The sequence below is a fragment of the Castor canadensis genome, chromosome 3, assembly GCF_047511655.1.
Source record: "Castor canadensis chromosome 3, mCasCan1.hap1v2, whole genome shotgun sequence".
Taxonomy (NCBI): Eukaryota; Metazoa; Chordata; class Mammalia; order Rodentia; family Castoridae; genus Castor; species Castor canadensis.
Genome location: NC_133388.1, coordinates 156,312,159 through 156,334,717, shown reverse-complemented (window position 1 = coordinate 156,334,717; position 22,559 = coordinate 156,312,159). Strand labels below are relative to the sequence as shown.

General features: G+C 36.9%; 1 protein-coding gene across 2 annotated transcripts in view; it reads right to left on the bottom strand.

Annotated features, from left to right (window-relative positions):
- Ints8 (integrator complex subunit 8) overlaps positions 1-22,559 on the bottom strand; it is a 53,104-nt gene that overhangs the window by 23,694 nt on the left and 6,851 nt on the right. The window contains exons 7-14 of one of the 2 annotated variants that reach the window (XM_074068860.1): positions 19,400-19,526; positions 15,777-15,901; positions 13,721-13,821; positions 13,217-13,358; positions 7,289-7,359; positions 6,510-6,685; positions 4,583-4,716; positions 3,432-3,542 (exon numbers count right to left, since the gene is read on the bottom strand). In XM_074068860.1, the coding sequence (XP_073924961.1) occupies positions 3,432-3,542; positions 4,583-4,716; positions 6,510-6,685; positions 7,289-7,359; positions 13,217-13,358; positions 13,721-13,821; positions 15,777-15,901; positions 19,400-19,526 (987 nt within the window). Of the gene's footprint in view, positions 1-3,431; positions 3,543-4,582; positions 4,717-6,509; positions 6,686-7,288; positions 7,360-13,216; positions 13,359-13,720; positions 13,822-15,776; positions 15,933-19,399; positions 19,527-22,559 lie in introns of both variants that reach the window. The other variant, XM_020178234.2, reaches the window with a different exon arrangement.

Genomic DNA, 22,559 nt, shown 5'->3' with positions numbered 1-22,559 from the left:
ACTTGCAATCCTGCCTCCGCCTCCCTGCTTGGGATTACAGGCTGCATCACCAGTCCTGACAATATTCCAAGATCTTTGCACACCACTTGAGTAGTCTACATAATTGGCTAATAAATCAAATCAGCTATGATCTAAGTCCTTATCTACCCATCTCACTCTAAGTTTCCAAAGATTAGTTATTCACTCATTCTCTCTCCACAAGCCTTATACATTCCAACAACCTGGCTTCTACTGTTATCATGACAAAGAAGTAACTCTCACAAACCAAACCAAAGACCTTCTAATTGTCCAAACAATTACATACTTTCCAATTATCTTACTGGAGTTAGAGGTTATACCACAGTGCTGTGCACTGCCTTTCTCTTTTTCTCTTTTTTAGGTGGGTCTGAGGTTTAGGCTTTGTGCTTGAGATGGGGGTCTTGCAAACTATTTGCCCAGGCTGGCCTCAAACCATGATTCTCCCGATCTCAGCCTCCCAACAGGAATCTGGTTTGCCCTTTCTCTTGACATTCTGTTTTCCTTTTCCATATTGTGTGGTCTGGTATCTATCAAATCACATACTGCTGCATTCCATAGGGTTCCATGCTCTTGGGTGATTTCTGATGACTACAATTGTTAACTCCCAGTCGAGACCATTCCCCCACCTTCAGGCTCACATTTCCAGTTGGAGCCTCAAATTATACACTGTAAAAATGAGCACATAATCTGCCCTTCAAAAATGTTCTTCTGAACATTCAATTCTAGGGGTACCATCTGTTCTCTGATTTTTCCAAATCACAAACCTGAATATCATTCTGGATTTTTTTTTTCTCTCATCTGCCTCCCAGATTAAATCAGTTACCAATCTTTAGGAAGACAAGTTTTACTTCCTAAATATTTCTATAATATGTTCTTCTCTTAATACCTTCTAACACTGTGCCATTTACTAATGGTGTGGTCTTGGGCAATTTATTACCTTTGAGTTTCTGATTTCTCACATATAAAACTGAAATATCACCTTCCACATAATTTTTTTGTGAATAAATGAAAGAATGTATATGAAAAATTGAATAGTTTCTGTGCCCAATGTATGCTACTGAGCTGTGTAAAGAGAAAAGCTGCCAACTACCTGCCCCTATTAAAACTTTTTAATGGCTTACAATTATGTAGTGATGCACTGTCCATCACTGAGCATGTGAAATATGACCAATACAAATTGAGGGATATAAAATACTCAGTGGATTTTTGAAGATTCAGCATACACACAAGATGAAGAATGCAGCCAGGTGCTCATGGCTCATGCCAGTAATCCTAGGTACCTGGAAGGCGTACATCGGGAGGATCACAGTTTGAGGCCAGCCCAGGCAAATAGTTTGAGAGACCCCATTTTTAAAATAACCAGAGGAAAATGGACAGGAAGCAGGGCTCAAGTGGTAGAGTGCATGCTTTGCAAGTCTGAAGTCCTGAACTCAAATCACAGTCCCACCAAAAAAAGGAATGCAAAATATCTCAATTTTCTATATTGATTATATATAGAAATGACAGTTAATAAGTAAACACATTCAACAGAATAATCAATATAATTAGTTACATAAAATGTGAGTAAAATCAACACTGCCTTATTTATACCTTTTAAAAATGTGGCTAAATGCAAAATGGGCTGGTAGTGTGGCTCAAGTGGTAGAACACATACATAGCAAGCACAAAAGCCCTGGGTTCGATCCCTAGTACGACAACAACAAAAAAATTAATATAACAATTCTCCCTAAACCAACTTAATGCAATCTGGATCAAAATCAGACCAGGCTCTCTTATATCCATTGAAAAGCAAATTCTAAAATTTATATGGAAAAGCAAAATACCTATATATCACAAACAATTTTCCAACACAACAAAATTTTGTATATCCTTTGGTTTCAAAACTTTACTATACAGTTACAGTGTACCTCCTTTCAGCTCTATTTTCTTTAGTAACAGGGTAAGGACAATTGCAAAAACAGGGGTGAAACGAGAACCACAAACATGGTATGAGTACTGTAGGTGTGGATCCAGGCAGATCAATTTTAGGAAGAGTACAAAGAGATGTTGAGAAGTTATGGACTGCTTCTCTTAAAACTACAATGTCTATATCTTAGGACTGTTTATACCTATGTGACTCAGCTAGGAGAATGCTAGTCTAGAAACATCAATCTCTCTAACAAAGCTCATGGGAGACTTTACAATTTGAGTCTTGATTCCCCATCTACCTTATCACCTGCCTCACCTCATATAACAAACAACACTTGAATCATAGCTAACTGATTCCAGTTCTCTTATATTCAAGCTTTCTTATCTTTGAACTTTTTGTCATAGTATCATCCTCTGCCTTCAATGGCTTTCATCATCTTGTATACCTAGATGATTTAAGCCTCAGTTTTAGCTCAGGAGTTCTACCATACAAATGCTGCCTTTAATCTTTCCATAGAATAGGAAAACAGTACTCTCAGTTGTGAAATTACATTATCTTACATGATTTAAAAGTTTACTTATGTCTCAACTTCCCAGACTACAAACTCTCCTTATATAAAATACACTACAAAAGGAATTTTAAGGGACTTCTGGGGATGGTGGTTCAAGCCTGTAACCCCAAATACTCAGGATATATCAATAGAAGAACTAAGGTCCAGGCTGAACTGAGCAAAAGCATGATACCCTATATGAAAAATAACTAAGGCAAAAAGGGCTGAGGGCATAGCTCAAGTGGTAGAGCACCTGCCTAGAGTGCAAGGCTCTAAGTTCAAAATCCCAGAGCTGCAAAATACATACATACATGTACATACACACACACCAAAAAAAAAGAAACCCTGGGGGACTTTTGAATTTTTCTACACCATATTTACTAACTGAATCCTAAAGAATACAAATAATATCTTCTCATTCTTTACAGATTTATTTTTGTTTAAAGAGAAAGATTCTCACTATGCTGTCCAGGCTGGTCCTGAACTCCTGTCTCCTAAGTAGCTGGGACTATTGGTGCTCCATCTTCTAGACACAGAGCAGTAACCACATATCCAAGACCATTTTGGTATCATTATTAAAGGAAAAAAAACAATTAAAATACCTTTCCAAAATGGCATTTTAGGTTTACGACTATGATTTTAAGATCAGAAAAAGCTAATATGTTTTGACTCCTAATCCTGCTAAAATTATTAAAACATATTTTGGTTTTGAATTTTTTTTTGTTTTTGTGGTACTGGCATTTGAATCCTGGGCTTCATACTTTCTAAGCAGGTACTCCACTGCTTGAGCCACATACATCCCCAAAGTTTTTTGTTTTTGTCTTTGTTTTTTGGTAGCACTGGAGCTTGAACTCAGGGCCTCACACTTGCTAGGCAGGCGCTCTTACCACTTGAATCACTCTACCAGATCCCTCAAAGCATGTTCTCAGCTATTTTATGCACATCTTCACTCACCTTAACAGTACTGCAGTGTAAACCTTTGGCCATGAGAATATAAACCAAATCTCTTGTTAAATTGTCCTTAATTCCCAGGATAACACCACTGTACACAGAAGGTACTTCCCACTAGGAGAAATAAAAATACATAAGCACACACACAGAGCAAGTCAAATCTAAATGCGAATCTCTCAATTTTCAATCATATTTTTAAAAAAATTCATAATTATTTTTTAAAGATAAAGGTGAATGAATGACAGACAAAATGCTAATCAAAATGAACATTTCCACTATAATGAGCAGTAATAAACAAATGGACTGGGATTTTCTCAAGGATGACATATAGGAAAAAATAGACACTGGAGATGTTGCTCTGTGGGAGAACATTCACCTAGTATGCCTAGGACTGTGGGTTCGGTTCCCAGCACAGAACTGGGAAGGGAGCTTTATATAACTCATATGATCCTCACAATAGTACCATGAAGTAGGAACCATTATTCCCATTTTACAAACAAGAAAACTGAGGCACACAGAGTAACTTGTATAAGATTGTGCAACTACTAAGTATGGAGATGAGATTCACAGGAAGGTGTCCGTCCCAGAATTGCCTTTCTTTAACTATTATGCTATTACCTTTTCCTCTTAAAATTTAACATTAAAAAACAGCATCAACAGTAACAGATCCTAACTAACGTTAGAATAATCTTCCATTTCGTTGTACTTATATGCTAGGCCTCAAAGAAAATTAAAGAATTTCTGGCTCCTTTTTTACTACACCTTCAGCAGGAAAGAACTATGCAGGCCTGGGTTCTATCTACAGCACCATCTAAAAAAATTATGCAGTACATAGGAAGTATTAGCTAAAGATTGTATAGATAATATAATTATAAATACGTCTATAGCTATATTTAAAACGCATGCAGAAGCTTTGATAAAAAATAGAATATAAATTCATTTTTCGGTGTTACTAATTTAATAGTGTCCTTTTTTCTGAACATTTTCTTTTCCTCTTCCCTCTCAATGTATGTTAAAAATATACTGTCCTGCAAAAAGTCTTAAAATTTTAGTAAAAGAGGTACTTCTCAAATGGGCCAGAAAACAGCTCTTTTATTAAGTTACATTAGAAAACAAAGGTAATTTGTACCTGTTCTTAACAGAGGGCTTCTTACCTTATTAGACACTGTCCAAAACTGGCGCTCAGAAGTCATACCATGTAATTCAATTAAAATCTGACGAATCCTCCGGGGATCCACTGACAATATAAGTTGATGTTCCAACTGGCCAATGTTGACACTGGCTGAGGCTAAAAAAGAAAGTTCTATTTCAATACTGACTGAATTCAAAGATACAGGTAAAACTGCAAACATGAGAATAACTGAGAGGACTGTATACGTTTGTATGTATTGTAAGTTGTCAGATTTAAGCTGTTATTTTGAGAACTACATTCAACATAATATTAAATCATGTATTAACTTTATCCTCATATAGAAAACCTACCATGGTGCTGGTGGAGTGGCTCAAGTGGTAGTGCACCTGCCCAGCAAATGTGAGACCCTGAGTTCAAACCCAAGTACCACTTAAAAAAAAAAAAAATCCCTACTATGACTTGTAGTGTATCTGTATTTAGTAAGCAAATACTCTTAAAAAATAGATAATACAAATACACAAAAAGTTAAAGTGAATTAACAGTTCATGAAAATATGTAGCTATATGGGAAGAATTAACTCCTATAAATAAATTCCTACTTTTGCACATGAAGTATTAATGAAGTAGGCATAAAATGTAAATTTTGTATAATAAACATTAAAGATGTTTGTTCTGAAAGGAGAGGGAGAGAAAGGCATCATCTCCTTCCCAGAATGCCACAAATGACTGTTAAAAATCACTAACTTCAGCTCAGTTCTCAGTCTACAAGAGTGCACTTCTGGCAGTTTATATTTGTTACTCTTGCTTTATAACTGGACACCCAACCAGTTTAAAACAAGTGAAAGTCAAACCAGATAAATTTTGCCTTTGTTAAAACAATTCTTTTTTTTTCTGGTGGGACTGGGGATTGAACTTAGGGCTCTGCACTTTCAAAGAAGGTGCTCTACTATTGAACCTCACCTCTAGACCATTTTGCTCTGGCTATTTTGGAGATGGGATCTTGCAAACTGTTTGCCTGGGCTGGCCTCAAACCATGATCCTCCTGCCTGCCAAGTAGCTAGGATTATAGGCATAAACCATTAGTGACCAGTTACAATAACGTGTGTGTGTGCCAAGTAGCTAGGATTATAGGCATAAACCATTAGTGACCAGTTACAATAACGTGTGTGTGTGTGTGTGTGTGTGTGTGTGTGTGTGTGTTTCAAACTCAGGGCTTCGCACTTGCAAACCACGACCACTTGAGCCACATCTTCAGTCTCCACCTGAATTCTTTTTTTAAAATTTTTATTAGGATATATTCATTGTATAGGGGAAATTCATTGTAAAATCTGAATAGGCTTACATTGTACATTGGTTAGATCGCTCCCATCTCTCCCCCTCGAGTCCCTTCTGGCCCCTCTTAAAGCAACTGCAAGAGGTCTCACTGTTCTATTTCATATAGGTACATGAAGTCCATCAACCATATTCCCTCACCTTCATCTCCTTTTTTTCACCCGCCCAACTGAATTCTTAAGGCTTAGAGAACATATTTTGTACTTGTATTGATGAATAAGGGCTAAAATCATCAAGTAAGATAAAAACAGGAATGTTGCCAAAGCTGAATGGCTACCCACTAGGTAATAGCAGAGTGATATAGGCTGAAAAGTGTGAAAGTCTTTCCTTTTTTTGGTTCCAGAATCTGTTACCATTCCCCTCTCCTTTCCTGTCTTTAACAGCCAAGAACATTAGCAGTAGTGTCATCTTGGTCAATTTCCCGAGCTAAAATCTTTTACGTGTCTATGCCTAAACCTTCATTAACCACAGTCCCTAGTTGTGAGTACGAGCAGACAAATTTCCATTAATTACCGACATAAGTATAAACTAAAACAAATCAGAGGGAATCCTATTTCAATGTAAACTTTAGAGGGGCAAATTGTGCCAACACTAAAGCTGACAAACTAGAGAGCTAACCTGGGATATCATAAAATGAAGTCACAGGCTTAATGCACAAATTGACTCTAGGTGATCTCTTCCTCAGCTGGTCAACAAGGAGCTTTCGTTCTTCATCTTTCAATAATGTAATGAAAAGCTCATGTGAAGAAATCATGAAAACATACTGGAGATCTTCCAACCCCAGACACACATTCCTAGATCAGTAAGAAATATTATAAAACAAAGAAGTATACAATTTAGTTTGGGAAAAACAATCTTATTAACCATTTTTTATTAATAAGTCATTTTTTAAAAGCTACCATTTCAAAAATTGTATAACAATATTTGGAGTAGACTTAAAAATCTGCTTTTGGTTATGACTTAAAATTATTATGTAAATACTAGAATATACCAAAAAGTAACTACACAGTCCTAAAGTTTCATGGCCATACAAATTTGAATTTAACCCTAACTGGTTTTTAAATACAAGTTACTACCTGATTATAAGATATGTAGGACAAATACAAAAAGACAGATAATAAAAGATACTTTTCAGCCATGCATGGTCGTATACACCTGCAATCTAAGAACACAGAAGGCTGAAGCAGGAGGCTCATGAGTTCGAAGCCAGCCTGGGCTACATAGAGAAATCCTGGGCTACATAATAAAAGTCTGTCTCAAAAAAAGATTTTGGGGCTTGGGATATAGCAGTTTAGTGTTTGCCTAGCATACATGAGGCCCTTGGTTTGATCCCCAGTAATATACACATACACAAAAAAAAGATACTAAGTTCAAAGTTTAAAACAAAAGGCACTTACTTTAGAAAAGCAGCCATGTTTCCTTTCAAAGAATCTGAAGCTTTTTCTAAATTTACTGATCTTGAACATATCTAGGAATATGAATAATTTCCATTTCAATGTAGGTATTTAAAAAATGTAGATCACAGCTTGAAAAGTTTAGATTTTAAAATAATGGAACTTTTACATTTCAACCATGTAATCACAGATTTAGCAAGGTAATTTAAGACAAGAGACAAGGAATAAGAATCCATTAAAGAAAAGGAGTAGAATCTGACCATTTTTAAACAACTTCAGGTATTCATTTATATGTAGTGAAGAATAATCTGTTTAGCACACTATTGTGTTATTTCAGAATTTACATACTCTCAAATTTTATGAAGTAATAAACTAGGAATCAGCAGCCCATCAGAAAAGAATTGAAAATGATCAGCAACAGCTAATGAATACAGAACCAATTACTTAGAACATAGCCAAGGTTTAAAAAGACGACAATGCAAACATAGAACAACAGAAATTAGTTATGAGCATGTTATTTATAAATGATATTTTCATATTATTATAAATTTATTAAGATTTCTCATCTATTGCAAATCAAAGTAAAATATCATTAGTATAAAAGTTCACAACCTCAAAAAGTTTGGTCAAACAGTCTCTGCACTGACAAAAAAATATATATACAGACAATGTCAATAACAGCATTTACTCATAATAGCCAAAAAGTGGAAACAGCCAGAATTCCATCAAATTGATAAATGGGCACAAATTGTGGTAGGTCTATTCAAAGAAATATTATTCAGCCATAAAAAAGAACAAAGTACTGATACATGCTATAACATGACATGAAGTCAGATACAAAAGACCACTTATTGTATGATTAAATTTATATGAAGTGTCCAGAAGCAGCAAATCAATAGAAAGATAGACAGACAGATAGATGATAGATAAGATAGATAGACAGATGATAGATAGATAGTTCCCTGAGGTTGGAGGGATTTAGGGAAAATGAGAAGTAACAGACAATTGGTAAGAGACAGGAAGGGAATGTATAAACAAACGAATAGTATTGATAAGTACTATGCAAAAGTACCACTTTTTGACTAATGAGTTAGTATGCATTACATCTGAGCATCTTTTTTCTGGTGGCACTACGTTTTGAACTCAGGACCTTACACTTGCCAGTCAGTTGCTCTATTACTTGAGCCATGTCCCCAGACACATCTGAGCAGCTTCAAGTAGGTACAATGCACTTATAGCCTAATAATTCTGGTCCATTATATATATAAATATCCACTAAATTGGTAGCCATATATAAGATATCTTTTAATACTTATTTAGCTTTTCAAAATAGACTATTCATATACAGAGATGCATTGTGCATGTACCATGGAACAATTTAGGAAATTCTTTTATTTTATTTTTTTTTTTTTTGCAGTACTGGGGTTTGAACTCAGAACCTACACCTTGAGCCACTCCACCAACCCTTTTTTGTGTGATGGCTTTTGCCAAGATAGGGTCTCGGGAGCTATTTGCCCCTGCTGGCTTTGAACAGCAATCCTCCTCCAGTGTAGCTAGGATTACAGGTACAAGCCACTAACACCCAGCAGGAAATATGCAATTTATGATAAGCAAATGCATGCATTTCATCTCAATTTAAAGTTATTTAATTAAAAACCCAAACTAGCAGACATTTAGATGAAGTAAACAAATTCTTAGAAATACCTTCCTAGGCCAGGTACAGTAGCTCCCAGCTGTAATCCCAGATACTCTCAAGGTAGAAACTGGGAAGATCATGGTTGAAGGCCAGCCTGGGCAAAAAGCTAGCAAAATCCTATCTCAAGGAACAAACTGGGCTTGGTGGTGCTAGGCTATAATCCCATAACAGAAGGATCATGGTCCAAGGCCAGCACCAGGCAAAAAGCACAAGACCCCATCTGAAAAATAAGTTAAACAAAAAGGGCTGGAGGCATGGCTCAAGTGATACAGCACCCGTCTAGCAAGCGTGAGGCCAAGTTCATATCCCAGTACCGCCAAAAAAAAAAAAATGTCATGACATAATTAGATTTATTCTAAACACGCAATGCAAAGATACTTTGAAACTTGAAAATCAAGGGCTGATGGAGTGGCTCAAGTGGTAGAACACCTACCTAACAAGCCTACCAAGAGTGAGGCCCTGAGTTCAAGACCCAGTACCATGAAAAAAGAAAATCAATTAATATATTTTACCACATTAAAAATTTTTTTGTATAGCGACAGTTCACTGAGATAGAAAAGTATAAAGTGGGAGAGCAGAGCCCCCAGAGTTGGGGAGGGGGGTTCCCAAAAGAGGGTGCCCCTACATTAACAAATTAAAGAGAAACCTTTTGTGATCATCAGAGGAAATGCACTTAATTAAACTTAAAAATAATTCATAATTTAGAAAAAAGAACCCTTAGTGAATTAAGGCTACAAAGGAACTTTCCTAATCAGATAAGGAATAGCTTAAGAAAAACAGTAACTATCATGGTAAACTAGTACAAGCTTTTCTTCTGGGACTAGAAATGTGATCGGGAGGCTCACTACTGCCCATTCCATTCACGAACTGCACTGGAGATCACAGTACATTAAGAGCAAGTAAAATACAATTTTAAAGGTTAAAAGGAACTTACTAATAAGTCTTTCAGAAATTAGCAAAGTTGTTGTATTCAAAATCTAGAAAGTTCAATTTTACCTTTATATGAATGCATAAACTATTTTCAAGCCCATATAAAAAACTCTTAGCAAGGCACAGCAGCCTATAATCCTAGCCCTAGGGTACTGAAGCACACGATCATTATGTTGAGGCCAGCCTGGCTACATAGTGAACGTGAGGCCAGCCTGGCTACATAGTGAACGTGAGGTCAGCCTGGCTCTTAAGCAAGACCCTGTCTCAAAAATTGTTTTAAAAGCCCTTTAAATATACATTAAAACTCATAAAATTATAGAATTCTGAAGCACATTAGACAATGGCTAAATAAATCAAGAACTGTATCAGTTCATGGATTAGAACACTCAATACTGCAGACATAAATTCAACCTAAATTGGTTTTTTAAACTTAATGTAATACTCTTAACAAAAATCCAACCGATTTATAGAATTTAACAATCTGAGCCTAATGTTTGCATTAAAATGAGAAAGACAAGAATAACCAACAGAGGGTTGGGGGCATGGTTCAAGTGGTAGAGTGACTGCCTAGCAAGTACAAAGCCTTGAGTTCAAATGCCAGTACCACACACACACCAAAAAAATTACCAATAAGCTGAGTGGGGTAGTGCATGACTGTAGTAACAGCTACTCAGATGGCAGAAATGGGGAGAAGCACAGTACAAATGTAAATGCCAGACCTAATCCAAAAAATAACTAAAGAAAAAAGGGCTAGGAACATGGTTCAAATGCTGCCTAGCAAACACGAGGTGCAAAAAGGAATAACCAACAGAACATTCAAAAACAAGGTAAGAGAACTTGTTCTTAATGTTAATAAGAAAGACATAAGGATACTGAGATATGGACAACAAAAAGAAAAGTACACAAGAGAGTTCAGGTGTATGGGGCTGCAGTTGGGTGGCAGAGCGCATGGTTAGCACACACAGAACCTTGAGGCTCAATACACAGCATGATGGGGTAGGGAGACAGAGAGCCCAGAATCAGGTCCACACTTGACATAGGATAAGAGGTGTCCCTAGAAACTGGTGCAAAATAAACGACTCAATAAATTGGTCTGGGACAAATGGATAGTCATACAGAAAAGAAAAATGACATCAGACCTCTGATGTCACTTGATACACAAACATCAAAGATTTTTGGATTAAAAAACCCAAATGTGAAAGGAAGACTGTGATATGAAACTTTTAGAAGACAAAATAGAAACTATCTACATTATCTCAAGATCGGAAAAGCTTTCTTAAACACAGAAATTAGTACCATGAAAGGAAAAGATTAAGTGTGATTAAGAGAAGTCAAACTCAGAAGATACCTGCAATATTTAAAATTGGTAAGAGAGAATATATTTTTTAAAAAAGCCTCTCCAAAATAAACTCCTTTGGGGGAGCAGAGGATGTGAACACAACCTGATAGAAAAATGAGCCCTAACACTTGGAGCAGCTACCTCAAAAGAAAAAATCTACAAAATAAATCAAAAGCAGTAATATTGGCAATAAGGGAAATGGAAATTAAAACTTCAATGAGATATCATTAAACCACCACACCTAGCCGGTGTGGTATCTCAAGCCTGTAATCCTAGCTATTGTGGGGGAGCAGTGGGGATATGGCTCACATCTGTATTTCTAGTTAATTGAGAGTGGGAGGGGGGCAAAGATTGGAAAGATCACAGTTGGGGCCAGCCTGGGCAAAAAGTTAGCGAGAGGCTGCCCCAGTGGCTCAAGTGGTAAGAGCACCTGCCTGCACGAAGCCCTGAGTTCAAACCCAAGTGCCACCAAAAATAAAAAAGTTACCAAGACCCCCATCTCAATCAATAGCTGGGTGTGATGGTACACTCCTGTCATACAGGCACACAAAAAGCACAGATAGGAGGAGCTTAGTTCAGACCAGCCCAGGCATAAAGAGGAGACTCTCAAAAATAACCAAAGAAAGGGGTTAGGGGTCATGGCTAAAGTGGTAGAGCACCTGCCCAGAAAGTCTGAGGCCTTGAGGTTCTGAGTACAAGCCCCAGTACCACCAAAGATTTAAAAAAAAATGAAAAGCACCTCACAGGCAAATCAGACAGTATCAAGTGTTAACAAGACAGTGACCAATGAGAACATTTATGTATGCTGCTGGTACAAACCACTTTGATATATAATGGTGCAAACAAATGTTCCTTAGATATATAACACAGATAAACTGGTACAAGTGTGTACCTGCATATATGTGCAAGTATGCTCCAAACAGCTTAGCAGCCGTAAACTATAAGCAACACAAGAATGACATGGTCCATAAAATGTTCTAACATCTTATGGCACTGAGGGAAAAAAAAGGCCAACATAAACTTAAACTCAAATTGAATAAATCTCCCAAACACAATGTTCAGTGTAAGAAGATGAAAAACACACGGTGTATGATAACATACAAAGAATGTGCTCTCAGGGCTTACAAAGGCAAGCAAGGAAATGATTAACCCTTAAAAGGGCAGTGGTGACCTCAAAGGGGAGGACAGAGTTTTGTTAAAGAGCATTAGCGGAGATTTGAGAGTGCTAGCAATGCTGTATTTTTGGAACTAAGTGGTATTATCTGTGCATCTCTCAATTACATCAAGACTGTTAATAAAAAGATAGAAAGATCAAGTAGAAACTCAGAATCTGCATGTCACGTAAGAGGAGGTTTGAGATATGTTTTGGGAGTTTCTAGTGAACAGTGATTGAACAGATAACTGAAGCTTTGGATGAGAATAAAAAATTGCATGAGAAGATGAGTGAACCAACAAAAGTTCCATAAGCAAAAAACACTAAGAAGAGCAAAACAAAAAAGGTCAATGAAGGACCAAGGAGAAAGAACCAAGGAAAATCCAATGAAGAGTACAGAAGAAACATGGAGGAAGAGACTGGTAGAGTGGCTCAAGTGCTAAAAACACCTGCCTAGTGAACATGAGGCCTTGAGTTCAAACCTCAGTGCCACAAAAACTAGACAAAAAAACATGGAGGAGAAAAACTAAAAAGAGCTGTAGTAAAGACAAGGCAAAGCTGAATGGTGTATACCTATAGTCCCAGCACTTGGGAGGCTGAGGAAGAAGGATCAAGAGTTTGAGGCCAGTCTGGATCACATTAGCAAGACCCTGTTCCTCAACTCCCACCAAAAAAGAAAGACAGATGAGGCAGAACAGCATAGTCTACCAACCACAGCCAGAGAAAGATAAGTCAGATGAAGGGAGAAAAAAGACAGCAATGGATTTGGATTTAAAGCAAGATTATAAATCAAAAGGGGAGAAAGTGTCTTACCTCAAGAAGAAAGTCTATTTTTTCTTTGTTGGGTCTAAGAAATAGTTGATTAAACTGAACACTAATTGTTCTACCTTCCAATATATCACGAACTGTGTTGCAGGCACAGACTTTAAAACAGATTTCATCTAGAGCTTCATTTCTATAAAACACAAAAGTAATAGATCCATTAACATCATTTTTATTATGAATGAAAGGTATATATATATATATGGTAACATAAGACTGGGTCATTTATTCTTAAGATTTTAGAACAGTCAAGCATACTAGCAAATATCACACAGAACAGGTTTTTAATTTATCGAAGGACAGTTTAGACAATAGTGTACAACTTTTGCCCCAAGTACTCTGAAAACAAACTAGAAGAATCAACTTTAGAATGTCTCACTGGCTGTTAGTTTTTCCATATTTCAAAAATTTGTAAGTGATTCCAATGTGTATTTCTGATTATCTAAAAGCACTTCCTCTTTCATTCAAAAATGGAAAAGTAACTTTTCAACTTACCCCTGTTGAGCTTTCTGAAAGAGCTCTCTTAGTACTGATTGCCGGAACTGGATAGGTAGACTGAAGGTTAAGTTATCCTCAGTGAATATCTGTATTACCTCCTACAACACACATTTTTAAAAAACTGCATCATTTCAAATACCACGGCAGTTCCTTTACTTTAAAAAGTCTATAATGGAAAAAACAAGCTAAAAATTGGGAAACCAGGCACAATGGTTCACATCTATAATCCCAGTAACTCAGGAAGTGGAAAACAGGAGGTTTTCAGTTCGAGGCCAGCCTGGGCAAAAAAGTTAGCAAGACCCCATCTCAACCAAAAGAGTTGGGTATGGTAATGCATGCCTGTCATCCCACCTATGAGGTACATGGACTGAGGCTAGCCTTGGGCAAAAAACATGAGAACCTACCTGAAAAATAACTAAAGCAAAGAAGGACGGGGGCACCATACAGGTGATAGAGCAGCTGTCTTAGCAAGCCATAGGTCCCGAGTTCAAACCTCAGTGCCAAAAAATCAAAAACAAAAAAAAAATATCATTGGACAAACATTCTCTAAAATTCTACAATCAGATTAAGAACATAAGAAACCCTTCATTTCTAAAAAAGGAAAATTATAAAACAAGGATTAGAGGCAAGAAGTAATCAATGAGGCAATTTTAGTTGGGCATGGTGGCACATATCTGTAATCTCAATGCTCAAAGGAGACTGAGGCAGGAGAAATGAGTTCCAGGGCAGCCTAGACTACATACTATTTTAAAAATTAAAATTAAAAAATCCTTAAAACAAACTTGAAGCTGAATGCCAATGGGCTCAGGACTGAAATCCTAGCTACTTGGGAGGATCTTAGTTCGAGGCCAGCTTGGGAAAGTCGTTCAAGAGACCCCCATCTTCAAAACAGAAAAAGCAAAATGCACTGGAGATGTGGCTCAAGCAGTAGAGCACCTGTTTTATAAGTGTGAAGCTTTGAGTTCAAACCCCAGTCCCACCAAAAAAAAATTTAAAAACTAGAGAAGTTTGGTCACAAAACAAATTTTTAAAAATACTAAGATATGGCTGGGGTATGGCTCACTCAAGTGGTAGAGCACCTGCCTGTCAAGCACAAGGCCCTGAGTTCAAATCAAGTACCAACAATGACAAAAAAACAAAACAGCAACAAAAAAACCCTAAGACAACTGAAAACAAATCAGCTGGAAAAAAAAAAGCTAAAAGACACTTCTAATAAATTTAAGTGGTACAAAATATTAAATAAATTATTTGATGAATTACAGAAAATACCCACAACATTGTGACTTAGACTTTTTCTCAGCTTTCTCAAGCAAGGGAAGAGAAAACTATGGGGTGACAGCATAGGGAGATGTGGAAAATGATTTCTGAAAGTTAAAGCTGAACAGCCACTACTACAAAAGTAGAAACAACAGTGTTTTCAAAACTATAGAACTACCACCATCTCACCCCCAGCAAAGATAAACAGTGTCGGGTTCCTCAGGAAAGTCAGACACTTCCCATCTAGTATAGCTGTTTATTGGGTGATCAGCAAAAAACAAAAACTGTGTAGTTCACATAAGGAAAACCCTATGCAAATAAAAGATTAAGCCTAACTTCTGAAATGCTCCCTTGAGCTAAGACTAACTTAGCTCAACTAAAGTGATAAATTTCAAGCTGGATATGGTAGCTCACACCTGTAATCCTAGCACTTAAAAAGCTGATGCAGAAGGATTGCAATTTTGAGGCCAACCTGGGTTTCAGAGTAAGACAGTCTCGAGAAAGAAAAAAAAGTTATAAAAAGTTCTGTTTATAGTTTCTTATACAATCAACTAAGATGAGCAAACTCTATTTCACAGAAAAAGGATAATGTCAACAATAATGAAAATCTGTATTGCTTAATTATAAATTCCTTGATCAGATCTTTGATTCTCATAAGGATCTTATGAAATGGGATCATTATTACCATTATTTTTTAGGTCCGACAGTTTAAGTGACTTGCCCTAAACACACAATTGGTAAACGGTCGTACCAGGATTTGAACTCTATTTTTCTGGCTTCCCATCACACATCTTACCTGATAGTTGCCAGATCTCAAACAAATGTGGACTTGACTATATGGAGTCAACTGTAGAGAGGTACTATCAGAAGAAGGTACAAGAACATCACATGCTTGACAATAGCCAGCTAACCGCTTCTCATCTATGGTACAATGAAGAGATAATGAACCTATCTGTAAAGTAAGAGTTATATATCATTATCCATTAATGAAATATAAACAGTAGTCTAGTACCCCCTTAGTGTATTTTAACAGTACAAGAAAATAATAATGAAAAATCCAAAACTGGAGAAACCACAAAAAATACAAAGGTTAAATACTTACAGCAAATTATTGCTCATAGGCCAAATGCAGTCTATGGTCTGGTTTTTTTTTTTTTTTTTTTTTTTTTTGGTCCCTTGAGCTAAGACTAACTTTTAGGGTGGTAAAACAATGAAAAAATATCCAACAGAGACAGAAAACCTAAAATATTTATTGTCTTGCACTTTCCAAAAAACGTTTGTCAACCCTTAAAGTTTTCAGCCCAACATACAAAAAGTGGACATTATTACTTCAAGTAGGTATGACAAACAAGACATTAACAAAGAATGGCAAAATAAGGTATTAATGAAGAGTGTACACTATTAAAAACAAGCTTACACATTTTACCCAATTTTTTTAAATATTTATTTATTTGTTTATTTACTTTTTTATGGCAGTATAGGGGGTTGAACTCAAGGCATCACACTTACTGGGCAGGTGGACTACCACTTGAGCCACTCCACCAGCCCAAAGCTTGCATTTTAAACTACATATATTAGGAAGAGATTTAAAGGTTAAAAAAACTCATAATCCTCACTCAATTAGAAAGAATAGAGCACAATGGTAATCAATGACACGAAGAGGATGAAGCAGGAGGATCACGAATTTGAGGCCAGCCTGGGCTACACTTTAGCCAGACACTGGTGGCTCTTGACTGTAATCCTAACTACTCAGGAGGCAGAGATCAGGAAGATCGCGGTTCAAAGCCAACCTGGGCATATAATTTGAGAGACCCTATCTTGAAAAAAACCTGTCTCAAAAAAGGGCTGGTAGAGTGGCTCAAGGTGTAGGCCCTGAGTTCAAGCTCCACTACCACAAAAAAAAAAAAAAAAAAAAGACAAATTTCATAAACTGACCAAAGTAAGCATATTCACAGCTGGGATACTTTGAGAAACCCCTTTGAACATTGACTTGGAATTAAAACACAACTGTAAAATAAGTAGTGGGGGGGGGTACTTATGGGTCAGAGAAAGATGAATCAAGGAGGTAAAGATGAGGGAATATGGTTGATGGGCTACATATACATAGATAAAATAGAATGATGAAACCTCCTTCAACTGCTTTAAGTGGGGCGGGCAAGGGTTGGGGGGGGAGTGGGGTGATATGGGAACAATCTAACCAATGTACAATGTAAGATTATTCAGAATTAGCACAATGAATTCCCCCTGTACAATGAATACATTAATTAAAATGAAAAAAAAAGAAAAAAGTACACAATCACAAAACCAAAATTAGATGCAAAAGTGAAGGTTTGTTTGGAATGAGAAAAAAATCACAACACATTAAAAAATGTAAAAAGGGAAAAGACAAAAAAAAAACAAGTAAAATGTAAAAAAGAAAAAGAGACAAATTTGAAATTAGAGTTTCAAATTTTTTTTTTTTTTTTTTTTTGGCAGTACTAGGGTTTGAACTCAGAGCCACATTCTTGCTAGGCAGGAGCTCTACCACTTGAGTCACTCCACTGGCCGTTTTTTGGTGTGTTAGGTTTTCAGGATAAAATTATTTGCCTGGACTGGCTTCAAACCATGAGTAGATAGGGTTACAGGCATGACCCACCAGCACCTGCTAAATTATTATACTTAAAATGCACTGCCATTAGAAATCTGATGAGTTCTTGGGCAAAGTAAAACTAAGATTCCTAATGAACCTAGAATACACTTAGGGTTGTAGGTACAGCTCAGTGGTATACCTACAACTAGGTATACCACTAGTATGCACTAGGTGCACTAGGTGCATTGCCTAGCATGCACAAGGTCCTGGGTTCAATCCCCAGCACTGCAAAAAAAAAATAGACTAAATTAAACCTATAGAGCATTTAACTATTTTCTCTATTAAGAAAAGGAAAGATTAAAGCAGGGATTTTTCCAGGCTACTGGCATACAAAAACTTAGTTAAATACTTAAAAATTTAGTCATCTGAAGCATAAAAATACAAATGATAAACACATTTTTTTGATAGTTTGTTCTTAGTAGGAATTACAGAAAGATAAAAGACACTAATTTCACCTCTGTATTAGTGCAAAAAAAAAAAAAAATCTGTCCTAAAACATTCCCTCAAAGTACCCTGACAGGACTGGAGATGTGGCTCAACCAGTAGGGTGCCTGTATGCAAAAGCCCTGAGCTCAAATCCCACCCAGTACAATCAAAAAACAAAAACAAACAAAAAAACACCATAAGGACAGAGTACCCTGAGAAAAATGTAACTGGAAAACAATTTAATTTTATAAATTAGCCTTTAAAAAATTAGTAACCAGGGAGAGGGTGGGGGCACGGGGACAGGGAGAAATGACCCAAACAATGTATGCACATGTGAATAAATGAGTAAAAAAAAAAATTAGTAACCATTGACATGATAATTCTACTTACAGGAATTTAACTTGAAAGTACGCAAAACCTGAACAGAAATTTATTCCTGTAGTCATAAATATTGCAACTTTATAATAAAGAATGAATGACCTAAATGCCCAAATACAAAGAAAATAGAGAACATCCACATAAAAAGAGTGTAACACAAGCTGGGCATGATGGTTCAAGTCTGTCTGTAATCCTAGCTACCTGGAAGGCAGAGGTCAGGAGGATCAAGGCTCAAGGGCAGGCTGGGCAAAAAGTTCATAAGCCCCATCTCAACCAATGGCTAGGCTTCATGGTGTGTTCATCATCCCCTGTAATCCCCAGCTACAGGAAGAAGCACAAACAGGAGGACTGTGGTCTAGGCTGGACCTGACCATAAACCAAGACCCTATCTCAAAAAGAACCAACTCAAAAAGGAGTGGAAGAGTGGCTCAAGTGATAGAATGAGCAAGTGCAATGTGCTGAGTTTAACCCATGTTACCATTAAAAAAAAAGTATGTGATAAGTTTAAAATGCCTATTCAAAGATACAAATAAGATACAAAATAGTATATATGATAAGAACTTAACTGTATAAACACAAAAAATAAACTGCAAGAAAATCTACTAAAATGGTAAAATAGGTTATGTCCAGGTAATAAATATTATACATTTTTTTTAAAGTCAGGTTTTAGTACTTTTTTGAATTTCCTAATTTTACTGAAAGGAACACATTTTTGTTTGGTCTTTTTCTTCACTTTTGTTTTGAGTGCTGGGGATTAAACCCAGTGCCCTGTGCATGCTAAGTACACACTACCACTGAACTTCATCCCTAGCCCCCAACACATTGTTTTTTTATCTTCAGAAAAATTAAAGAAATTTTTAATTTCTTTAGCTGGTGGAATGGCTCAAGTGGTAAGAGTGACTCCTAACAAGCACAAGGCCCTGAGTTCAAACCACAGTGCACGCCCCCCTCCAAAAAAACTTAAAGCCAAAAAAACTATTAGGTACCTATTATGACTGTATTTACCTCTGCAATTAGTTCTTTGGTTCTAAAAAATTTTTCTCTGGCATTTTCATAGACAGCCGCATTTGTGGAGCCTTGTTGGAAGTATGCAGCACCCAAGTCATAACACACCTGAAATGGGAATGAATAAATTTGTTTAATAACTTTTCATATACTTAAAAGCTGACAGAACTCTAAATTATCTATTATCATGTTAAGTAAACAAAGGGGAAAAAAGGGGTTTAAAAGATATATTTCACTGAGCAATATGACAAAAAACTCTGATTAAGGGAACAGATTTCAGGTAATACACAGAAACATTGGGAAGGCCAAAGAATCAGGTGAAGAACACAAAAGAGACAAGGACAAGAGTCAAAACTGGTCTGGTGAAGGTACCACTGCAGCCAATCTCAACACTAGATTTCAGAGCTTATGCTACTTGCAGCCACCAGCACTAGACACCGAAAGCAGCAGCTACATTCTGCAAGTGTGCACCTGGAAACTAGATTTAAGTGTCACTGCTGCTGCAACCCATCACAAGAGACTGTGTATCGCTTCCACTTCTTTGACTTACGAACTACTCATTCAGTCTATCTCCCCTTCAACCTGGTTAAGGCTATAAAAAGCCAGTATTTAGAGCTTTCAGTTTCTATTGAGAAAAGAGGCTCTGCCTCCCAAAAAGTTTCAACAGGTAAAGAATTGTTCTATCATAGAAGATTCTAGGGAATCCCCACCCAAAAAAAGGGGGAGGGGATATTATTGCTTATACTCTCTCTACAACAAAATTAGAAATAAAGGCAAAATAGTTTCTGCTGGGTATTGGGGGGGCAGAGGGAGGGGGCGGAGTGGGTGGTAAGGGAGGGGGTGGGGGCAGGGGGGAGAAATGAACCAAGCCTTGTATGCACATATGAATAATAAAAGAAAAAGGAAAAAAAAATAGAATATATTAAGGGAAAAAAAAAAGGGGGGGAGGGGAACAAATGTTTATCATAATAGACTAGCTAGAGTAAACTGAGACATTTAAATTAGTAACTATACAATGCAATATTTTTCCAGTTGTTTATCTAATTGGAAAATTTGAGTATCTTTCTAAGAACTTTTTCTTTGATTAATGCCTAGATTCACTGAATGCAGACCTCAAAGAAGACTCAGATTAGTCAAGCTGACCATTTTAAGAATACTAAGTTCTAAAGAGTAACACAAAAAGCACAGAACCAAGTAGTGGCAGAGCCCAGACTTAAACCCAGATGCCAAAGGTAATAGTCTGCCTGAAGTTTGTGCTACACATGGCTGACAGACCAGCTGTGGGTTTTGGTGGGTTTTTTTGTTTGTTGTTGTTTTTGGTTTTCTTGTGTTTCGTATAGAATCTAGGGCTCACACATGCTAATCACATGAGCTACACTTTAAGTCCCCAGGTCAGTCTGTTTTTATCTGACTTACCTTAAAAGTTTCCAATTATTCCCACAAAACAGGAGGAAACAGAAACTCCTTAGCTTGATCTTTAGGGATCTTCAAATCTGGTCTGATTTCTCTCCAAAAATCTCTCCACTGTCCCCCTATTTTAATCACACCAGTCTTCTCAATTTACCATTTACATGATATACTAGATATCTAGATAAAACTAGAGTTTTATTCCATACACATTATTTCCATTTATATCAAACCAACCTTAGCCAACAGATACTTATTCTTCTAAACTCCTCATCTGTATATACAAGGATATGCTGTGTAGATACATACACTGATGTGCTTTATAGATATAAATCTGTCCTGTTCAACAAATCACAATTAATTCTCATCAGCCTCTATAACAATGCTTTGCACTATTTAGTCCACACTAAATGTTTGCCGAATTTTCATTCTAGAGAGCTCCTTGCGTTTGGAGTGAAGAAGTGCTAAAGGAATAATAGACAGATGATAGACACATACATACCTCTTTCCAGGCAAAGACAGAGTACAAAATACCCAAAATTTATTTTCAAGTATTACTATGGTAACTGACTAGCCATTAAAAAAGAATACCCTGTACAATTAAGAGGTGGTCAATAAATTGGAAAAAAAAAAAAAAAAACAAGGCAGAAGTCGGGAGGCTCACACCTGTAATCGTAGCTACTCAGGAGGATCACAGTTCGAAGCCAGCCTGACACCCTATCTTGAAAATACTCAACACAAAAAAGGGCTGGTGAAGTGGCTCAAGCAGTAGTGTCTGCCTAGCAAGTGTGAGGCCTTGAGTTCAAACCCCAGTACCACCAAAAAAAGAAAAAGAAAAACAAAAACATGACACTGAAGCTAGCTGCCGAATACTTGATTCATGGAAAAAACTTTAAAACATTTTTTTGATTCTTAGGTAAATTTTAGTAATGTGAAGAATATACCTTGCCAGGAGCTGGTGGTTCATGCCTGTAACCCTAGCTACTCAGTAGGCAGAAATCAGGAGGATCATGGTTCAAAATCAGCCCAGGCAAATAGTTCACAAGACCCTATCTCAAAAAAACCCTTCACAAAAAAGGGCTGGGGAAATTAGATCAAGGGCAAACACAACAAGGGAATTGGACTTTGAGCATATGATAAAAGCGAGAGCACACAAGGGAGGGGTGAGGATAGATAAGACACCTAAAAAATTAGCTAGCATTTGTTGCCCTTAACGCAGAGAAACTAAAGCAGATACCTTAAAAGCAACTGAGGCCAATAGGAAAAGGGGATCAGGAACTAGAGAAAAGGTTAGATCAAAAAGAATTAATCTAGAAGGTAACACACACGCACAGGAAATTATGAATCAACTCCCTGTATAGCTAACCTTATCTCAACCAGCAAAAACACTTGTTCCTTCCTATTATTGCTTATACTCTCTCTTCAACAAAATTAGAGATAAGGGCAAAATAGTTTCTGCCGGTGGGGGGGGGAGAGGGAGGGGGCGGAGTGGGTGGTAAGGGAGGGGGTGGGGGCAGGGGGGAGAAATGACCCAAGCCTTGTATGCACATATGAATAATAAAATAACAACAAAAAAAAAGGGGCTGGTGGAGTGGGTTTAAGGCAAAGGCCTAAGTTCAAGCCCTAGTACCACAAAAAAAAAAAAAAAAAAAAAAAAAAAAAAAAAAAAGAATATACCTTAAACATCATTAGGCCAGGAAATGAGCATTAGCACTGATTTGTCATTCAAAATAC